Source organism: Anarrhichthys ocellatus, unplaced genomic scaffold, assembly GCF_004355925.1.
Source record: "Anarrhichthys ocellatus isolate YVR2014 unplaced genomic scaffold, GSC_Weel_1.0 scaffold16, whole genome shotgun sequence".
Classification (NCBI taxonomy): domain Eukaryota; kingdom Metazoa; phylum Chordata; class Actinopteri; order Perciformes; family Anarhichadidae; genus Anarrhichthys; species Anarrhichthys ocellatus.
This window is the reverse complement of record NW_022280046.1, coordinates 8,846,306-8,855,979: the sequence shown is the minus strand read 5'-3', so window position 1 is coordinate 8,855,979 and position 9,674 is coordinate 8,846,306. Positions and strand designations below refer to the sequence as shown.

Genomic DNA, 9,674 nt, shown 5'->3' with positions numbered 1-9,674 from the left:
GTGTGTGTGTGTGTGTGTGTGTGTGTGTGTGTGTGTGTGTGCTAATAAGCCCCATATATTTCCCTAAAAGGTCAGTGGGGGGGGGCATGTAGATGATACAGCTCAATCTGTATATTGATGGGTCTTTTCTGTCTCTTCTTGGCCTGAACATAACAGTTGTGTTTCAGAGTGTGTGCATGTTGACATGACAGTTATATGAGGTGTTGTGTTTTTTCATTTATTTATTTTATTTATGATTTATATATATACATATATATGTATATATAAAATATTAGTAAAAAATATATTAGTAATCCTGGACAAACTGCTCCCAGTCAGCTAAACAATTTAATTACAGTTGAATTTATTTGTATAGCCCAAAATCACAAAGCACTAATTTGCCTCAGAGGGCTTTTTTGGGTTAGGGGGTTTGAAACTGTGTTCCACCGTTAAACACTTCTGTTGGAGCATGCCGGTGCTTAAAGGGTGCCACCAGTAGGAATTGCACCGGTAAAGGAAGGCAGTATCTGGGAACTGGTGTGCGAACTTTAGTTAGGCCATCAGCGTTGAAATCCCCTTTTAGTTGTATTTACTTTGGTTTATCTACGGACCTCCTTTTTTTATCGAGGGTAAATTTGTTCATTTTCCATGCAATGTGGAATTTTGCAACCAATTGAAAATCAACCATGTTTTTTCTTTGTGAGAATGAATGCTCGGGGTTTGTATGTGAATGAAGTTTTTAAGATGGTGTTGGTTTAGCTCAATGCAGTCATATTATCCACTACTGGCTTATTTGAGTTATTAGAACGAACGGTAACACAGCTTGATTTTTCATTCTTTGTCTTTTGAAATCTTCCTTCCTTCTTTGCTAAACTGCTAGATGATGCCCTCTTAAATGGTGAAGTGTTAATGTATGTTTGTTTTCCACTTTTTCAGGTTCTACATGGTTGGTTACTGTGACCGTAGTCACCGCATCGCTGTTGGAGCTCGCCAGGGTTCAGTGGCCTTGTACGATGTTCGTACTGGAAAATGCCAGGTACTTTAAAAGCTCTGAACCCTCCTCTCAGTAGCTCTGCTGTTTGACCATAACAGAACAGACAAGTTTAAGTAACTGATTTGTTACTGATTGACACCGAAGTCAAGATTTCGCCTGCTGTCTAGTTTTATCATCCATCCACCTATTTTCACCTTTGTTCCTTCATACATTCATCTCTGTCCTTTTGGTTCATTATTCATTCATTCATCCATTTAATCATCTACTCACCCATCCATCCATCCCTTATTCACCCATCCATCCACCAATCCATCCCTCATTCACCCATACATCATCCCTCATTCACCCATCCATCCATCCCTCATTCACCCATCCATCCCTCATTCACCCATCCATCCATCATTCACTCATCTATCCATCTACCCATCCATCCACCCACCCACCCATCCATCCATCCATCATTCATCCATCCATCCATCCACCCATCCATCCATCATTCACCATCCATCCATCATCCATCATTCACCCACCCATCCATCCATCCTTCCACGACCCATTCATTCATCCATCCATCCACTAATCACTGAACTGATCATCTACTTTGTTAACCCATCCATTTCTATCCATCCCCATATTTTTTTTTCCATTTATTTCTATAAATCACCAAACGTCAATCATGTGATTGATCTGTCCAACTCCCCTTTTAATCTGTCCAATTGTTCCTTAACATGTTTGAACTATTCTGAATATCCATAATTAGCACATAATACCTCTAACGACAGGTTAGTGGAGGAAGAGATGAGGAGAGCAGTAACAGCGGGTGTATATAAAGGCAAATGAGGAGAGAGGAAAGCAGGAGAAGAGTTCTGTTGCCTCAACTTACTTATTTTCCCTCCTAGTAATTGATTAATGATGAAGCAATGACTCTCTTAATTACGTCTTTGTCTTTGCACACAAGTATGTTTGACTGTGTGTGAGATTGTTGAGTGTATGTGTTTGTGTGTGTGCTACTTGGCTTTCGTGTTTGTGTGTATTTCTGTGCGAGCGTGTGTGTTGGTAATTTGCAGCGTATTGATTTGCAGTAACCTGAGCAGTCTAGTCTGGTGGAGGGGGTCATTTATATCTGATAACAGCACTGGCCCCTGTTCACCCGACATTTAGTTTGATTGTGTGCGTGTGTGTGAAGGTGTTTGTGTTTGTGTGCACAGTGTAAAGACGCTTTTCTTTTGAGTGTTATTTGCAGTAATTAACATTTAATAGATGATGGCATTGTGGAAACGGTGTGTGAGTGTGAGAATGTGTTTGCTGGAACTATTTAAAGCATTTCATTTCCAGTGTAAGATAAAACCATCATCTTCATTGAGAGGCTGGGTATCTTTCTGCACTGTCGCTTGCAAGTGATCAGATCAGGTCACCGACCTATCTGCATCTGTTGCTGTGGTAGCAACGTTGGCGTCAGTAACTACGCAGCCGGGCTGATGAAGCTTTCCCCGGCAGAAGCATGGGAGATGGAGGTCTATCATTTTTTGCTGTTAAGCGGTGGTGCAGAACTGCAATGTGTCACTCGTGTTGGTCACACAATGACGAAAGTGCTTTTATTTATTTAGCCGAAGTCCTTAAGCCTCCTGGTCTGCTGTGCAGGAAGTGCTGAGCAGATTCCATGCCACTAGTAGAGCTCTTTCGAGGGCAACATGGTGGAGAACAACGGTCCGACTGCTGGGGCGAAAGACACTTTGATATCCGATTTGAGAGGCCGGAGCATTTGTTACTCCACTTGTAGCATTTCTACCTCCACATGTGGTTTGGATTCGATCAGCAGGAATTAGATTTCATCCGTTTTTGTTTTTTTGTGCTCTCCAGACCTTCTTAAATAAATCTGGATGCGTCACAAAACAGATTTGGGCTGAACAAGGCCTTTTAGGTTTTATTAGTTCTGATTCTTATTGAGTCTCGTACTTCTTGGTTCATACTGAATCATGTTAGCAAGGCTCGGCCAATTATTTCACTAATAAAGAAACCAAACAACATTTTTAGCAGATTTTACTGCCATAAAATGTCGTCATAAGAGGCAACCAGGTATTCTATCAACAACAGACAACATGACAGTCTGGTTATATATCAACTCACTACTTCTCATCCTTTGTTCTCAGAGCTTACCACACTAGTAAACTAGTAAAGCTAGTCATGGCTTGTCATGCCATGGCTTTTCGGAAGGCATTGTCTGTTGGTTGGTCCACTGATTTGGTCCAGACTAAAATAACTCAAAATCTATCAGGTGCATAAAATGATGCACATACATTCCTGGTCTCCATGGGATGAACCATAGTGATTGCATCTGTACTGTCAGCAGCAGTCTATGACAGTTGAAAGTAATTCCAATAGAAACCAGTTTTCAATCTTCGTAACGTAAACAATCAGTGCAAAACCTGTATGATGAGCCTTGCTTAATAAGTAGGCAGATTCATTGTCCAGTGAAACACTTTGTTGTCCTCCTGATTTAATCCAAAGGAAGAAGGAGAAAAGAGAGAGGATGATGTGTTAAAAGAAGGAAAAGAGGAGAGGAGAGAAAAGGGAAGGAATCAAGGAAGAAGAAGAAGGAAATGGGAGGAGAGTTTTTGTTCATAACCCATTTGTGTGTGTAGGTGTGTGCACGCTTGTGTGTATGCGTCCAACTGTAGCTAGCTAGTCCCTGCATGGCCATCTGCCACAGCTTTGATCAGCCTCCGTGAACAGCTCTTTGTCAGCTGCATTACTGTGTGTGTGTGTGTGTGTGTGTGTGTGTGTCCATGTCCAGCTGCTTGCTCTGCTTCTTTAACAGACTCTACTGAGACTACTAATTGAACACAAAGGAACAATCTGACTGATCTTTCTCTGTGCCTGCATCTGTTTCTTTCTGTAACTACTAAGGATGCACCGATCCCACCTTTTTTTTCAGACCATGTACCAGTACAAGTTCTTAAATTTGAGTACTTGCCAATATTGAGATACCGATATGAGTACTTAGTAATACCATTACAGTTCAAACATTGCCCCTGAAGTTATGTTTTATTGTCAGTTGGTCCTAATTTTCTCAATTTTTTTAAAATACATCATACTGCTGCTGACATTTTAACAATCGAGTCTGTGTTTTCCTGATACAGAGCGTTGTTTGCAGTAGGGATGTTAATAATGAACCGTTAAACTGTGCTATCAGTTAAAAAGCTAAACAGGAGATTAGCGCTGGTGTTAGTACCAGGGCTGGGTCATTAGCAGACCTACCACAAAATGAACTTCTCATCTAATCCAATCTTTATCTTTGTTCGGGTCTTTTGAGTTAACTTCAATAAGATATTCCTTAAATCACTGTCACAACTCATTGTGAGCACTAGTGCATTGACAATGTTGACAGGTTAATTTGGAGTTGGACAATTGCTCGGCTTCCAGAAGTGTTGCAGCATTCCCGCGAAAAGCTCATCGCTTGTCGAGTCCAGGGAAGTGAAGAAGAGTTTGCTTGTAACGTGTTGTATCCAGCATCAAAAGCGAATTGCAGTCAATGAGCCTCGGCCTGTAAAGCCCAACTGTGGAAGACGTGCTCAACTAAATCTACAGAGCCTTAAAGCTACTACTATCACAAACCTGTTTGTTGGCTTCAACTGCATCACAGTTTCAGCTAACACACCCAGTTAGCTGTAACTGTAGTGCTATCTCTACCCAATTGTTTAGCATTGCTTATTCAAACACATGTTTGTTAAGCTGCAATTGTAGTTCTCTCCCATTTTGCGTTGTTAAGCATTCCCTGTCGAAACCAACAGATTTAGTCAGCCATAAATGTCCCACCGGGGCTTTCCACAAAGATGTGGAGCAACCAGCCAGCTTGGGGGGTCCAGGGGCTGGCTAGCCTGCTAGCTTGTCTATCTAGGCCAGCATTAGCTACAGCAGGACTCCAAAGGAAAAGCAGCATGGTGGACAAGAATATCTGAAACGTCCAGGGTGAAATTAGCACTGCTGTTAACAGTATGACACATCAATTGGCTCAGTCATTTGCTTGGTTGGCATCCCCCTGTGTGTAATTGGGATCCTTGCATAGCCTTCAGGGAGTATGAGGCTGAATAGCGGCTAAACAGGTGCTTTAATGCACGTTTGTTTGTAAGCTCAGGAAGCCCCAGCCTCCCTCCTGCAGTGTGCACCGCCAGCACCTGCTCCAGCCTAGGCCCATGTGGCCTATACTACATGGTGCAGCTCAATGCAACAAACACATCGATAGAACATAATCGAATATGCAATGTACCGTTTGTGAGCTTTCAACCAAAAATACCTTTATTGTAGCACTCCCTTATGGTGGGAGCAGAAACACCACTAAAACACTTAATGCACAAATCTTTGAGTGATGCAACCTTCAGTGAAAACATCCTTCTATTGGTTAAAATTAGTCTCAGTTTAAGAGCAGGTGGGGTTTAAGAGCTGTCATTGTTAGTCACAGGGGATGGAAATAAGATGGGATGAGCCGTCCGTATGACACTCACTCACACACACACACACACGGTCCAATCCCCCAGGCGTCAGGTGTATTGAAGTACAGAGTGCTGTAAATGGTTTCAGTGTGCTTCACTGCTCTCTGATAGGCTGATTGATTTGGTAGGCAGTCCACCGTGACACACACACACACACACTGATCAAAATATATATGAAAGCATCAATATTTGATGCACATTAAACAGTTCTACTCTGCAACCTGTTTCTCTCTCTCTCTCTTCATACATGTTTTTTCTGTTCCTTTTGTTTTTTTACCAGCTTGTCTTCTTCTCATATTCTTAAATGGTGTAAATACAGTCAAATGCAGTAAGTTGAAATCCATAGTAATCACAGAGCGCTCATAATGTCCTCTGGGCTCGCTGCCCTTGCAGCCCGATCTCTGATTGTACAACAGTTTTCATGTAGCAAGTGCAAAATTTGGTCTCATGACTTGAATACTACAGGTAATCAATGTATAAATTGTTACTACTGCAATTTAATGAAACCATTAATAAACCAATCTATTTCCATTTAATCCATATAAAAATGAATATATAACTAGTTAATTACATATTCCATTTTACAGTTCATTTGTGTTCATTCAGAGTTTCCATTTCCATCCCAATTTGAAGACATTTAAGCAGTGTGTCACCTAAAAATGGGAACGAGTGAATCAATGAATGAATAGCAACAGGAGCTCTGATTGGCCAGATGTTATGCGTTAGCCAGAGCCAAGGTGTTGGCAGGAATCCTGCGTGTGTGTGTGTGGAATACCGTTGCAGTATCAGTCTATGAAGCTGGAGACATTTCTTTCAAGCTGCCGATCCAATGTTGCATAAAGCGGTAACCGTGTTCTATCTTAGTCAGAGCGGACTGTCACACTGAACCAGACAGCAGCTACACAACACAAGAGCCACAGACTCTGAACAACCACAGTAGCTTTATTGCTTAAGCCTCTTTCTCTAGGAGGTGAGTGTCAGACATGAAGCAGCTGTTCACTGGAAGAATCTGAATCCTCACTGGCTTAATCAAAGACAACCAGCACTTAAAGGCACAATGAGAAGGATTTGTCTGTTGCATTTTGTAAACACCACATTCAATGTTGGCCCCGGATCAACGACACCAGACGTATATGCACCCGGACCATCATTAGGTTTAGGGGTGCTCGCCAGCGGGTGAAAGCCAACCCCAGGTTCACCTGGTCTCTCCATTTTTGTTGTGGTTGATTCCAAGAAACGCTCCGAACACAGTAAAATAAGCAAATATAGGCCCACTCCAGGGTGTCACACACTTCTAGTGGGTCATGAGTAGCAGAATACAATAGTGTGAAGTGCCACTTGTAGATCAGCCCGGCAGCTATAGCTCAGGTGGTAGGACAGGTAAGTTGATCAACAGCTGGTAGACTTGTCCTCGAGCGAGACACTAGATTCCAGATGATAAAGTTCAGTTACCTAGATCTTACAAACTGGATGTTGGTGTCATATTTAATTCTCGACGGCTTTTTAGTTTGAGCTGATGAACGTTTGTCGACAAACTGCGTCAAATGTGATATGTGACCTCGCCAAAGAGAAAAATAAGGAAAGAGAAAGATGGAAGGAAGGGATTGTGAAGAGGTGTGAGAGAGAGAGGGAAGAAACCAAGGTAGACGGGAATGAAGGCTGTAAAGGAATCAAAATAATTCACCTTTTTTTTCCAGCCAACACTGCTGGAATCTAATAGGATTCCCCCAAAAGGAGGGAGAGAACGAATTAAAAAGATGAGATTTTCATTTCATTGCGTTATTATTTTTTTCTGCTTTAATCGCCGCGGACGGGTTATTATTTCATGGTCTGGAAGCCTGAGGCAAAGCATCTTAATTTCATCTGGAGGTGAGAGTTTGTAATCCCAGTCGCAGGCAGAGGCGGGGCGGGGATTTCTGGGGGAGGGGGGGTGTTTATTGCGTTACACACCCTGCATCTGGTGGGACAGTTTATTGCGTTACGCGTGGCAGCGGAGTCGCTTTATTTCGTCCCCTGAGTTCTGGAGGCGAATGGCAGCATCTGTTGGACCAGAAGCCGCCCCATCATCTGATGGAGTTATCTCGTCCAAACCAAACACTTACTGTCGAGGAGAATCTGGGCGGCGCGGCGGAAAAACAAGTTTTTCCTGAGATGCCTCGATGAAATTTCAACAAGGACCAAAATTTGTGATTCATCTCATCTTTATCACAAAGCAGAATTTGTTGGGTTCAAACCTCGGAGCTGCCGCGGCTGCAGTTTGGATTCCTCAGCAAGAGGAGCCGTCCTTAGCTAGAACGGTTGATGAGGAGTTGTTTGAGATACGTTTGAGGGTTTATAAAAAACACATTGATACGATAGAGTTGCTATTATTTCAGTCTGCTTTTCATCTGTGAAAAAGTTCTATAAAACCTCAACGTTGCTTTACACTTCATAAACTGTTAAAACTGTGGTATAATTTGGGGGCCATACGAGTCCCTGTCAATAACGAAACCACTAACTCCAAAGCAAAGGCACTAGGACCCTGGAACATTATAACATGCAGAGACATATTCCAGACAGGAAAGTTCTATTCCCTACTCTGTGTCCCCTAAACCAGAGGAAATCATTCTGCAAAATGAATAACGCAGGAAGGCGTCAGGTTGCTTCAGTGCTGATGGTAAAGTCACAGGGCTCTAGTTTTATGGTGGTGTGGTTCAGCTGTATTGTACAAACCTTAAGCTGCATCGGCAAATACGGAAAGAAATTGGCAAGAAGCTGTCATTTAGCTGCCTGGAGCACAACCACTACTGGCTGATCTTTTCTACATCCTTTGTATTGCGACCGTCCCCGATTCCAAGCTGCTCTGCGGTCACCCGCCACAATCTATCTTTAAATCCTGTGTCTGCGTATTCTTGACCTGTTTGTCGTAAAGCGATTCGTGCTGGGAGACGAATCAGCTGATCAGATGCCATTTTGGATGACGATGTTTGCTTTTACGGTAGCTCCGAGTGGTCAAACAACTGACGGCTGTGAAAAAGCGCAGAAAGACGAACCCGTACTGAAAACCTAAATGACGGGGGAAAGTGTCGAAGTCTGTGTGTGAACGTGATTGAAAGAGCGTGAGGTTGGTTTTATTTTGAAATGGTGACAATTTTTCTTGCTCGGTGTGCAAAAGCCTTGAGTTATCATTTCAGGCCCCAATTACTGATCCTCTTACATCCATGTAGTGACTTAGAACGTGTCTCATAGCACTTAACAGTGAGTTTAATACAAATATTCCTATGATCATTCTCTGTCATAACTATTTGTATTCATACCTCTTGAATTTACATTATTTTCAGTAAATAGTCCAGGGACTGTTGGTAGTTGGCAGAATATTCATAACACACCCTCATCAGGATTGATACACCGCCGTGGTGTTATTGGTCGTAATCACAAGTTTACCGCCGTCACTCCAGAGTTTCACATCATTTCATCATCAGGGCGGTGACGAGAGCCGTGTCTCCTTTGTGACTTCAGGATGTGACTGATGCTGTCTGTCTGTCTGTCTGTCTGTCTGTCTGTCTGTCTGTCTGTCTGTCTGTCTGTCTGTCTGTCTGTCTGTCTGTCTGTCTGTCTGTCACTGCAATTCAACATTTCACAACAGGCCTGTCTGTCACCTCCGAAATTCACGAGTCATTGTGGAAAAGACACCAATCCCTACGATGTCCTGTTTCCATTCATATCATTACAGCAACACCTTCCTCCCACACACACACTTCCACACACAGCTCAGCGCTCCTTATGAACTGAACATTTACACAGTGGAGCTGTTTGGCTGTAGATAAGTAGAGCTAATGACATTTTCATTAGGCACATCAGAGATCAGTTTTATCGATTTTTTTTATTTTTTCCTACAAATCACTTTACGTGATGAACTGGGAGTTTTGTTTTTCCTCTCTGTATTTGACACACAACCAGATTTTAATTACAAACACAAAACAAGTGAAAGAAGTCTCCTCACAAAGAGCTCCTGTAAAAAAAGTGCATTTGGTTTAATGAGTCTGCTTCCCTTTCTTCCTCTGCCTCCCTAGAACATCCACGGTCATAAGGGTCCGATCACATCGGTGTCGTTCGCTCCTGACGGCCGTTACCTGGCAACGTACTCCAACGTTGACAGCCACATCTCCTTCTGGCAGGTGAATGACACACACACACACACACACACACACACACACACACACACACACACA

At 42.6% G+C, this 9,674-nt stretch overlaps 1 protein-coding gene across 3 annotated transcripts in view; it reads left to right on the top strand.

Annotated features, from left to right (window-relative positions):
- Positions 1-9,674, top strand: part of wdr7 (WD repeat domain 7) — a 115,372-nt gene that overhangs the window by 103,328 nt on the left and 2,370 nt on the right. For all 3 annotated transcript variants that reach the window (XM_031855804.1, XM_031855805.1, XM_031855803.1), the window contains 2 exons: positions 916-1,015; positions 9,516-9,620. In XM_031855804.1, coding sequence (XP_031711664.1) covers positions 916-1,015; positions 9,516-9,620 — 205 coding nt within the window. The remainder of the gene's footprint in view (positions 1-915; positions 1,016-9,515; positions 9,621-9,674) is intronic.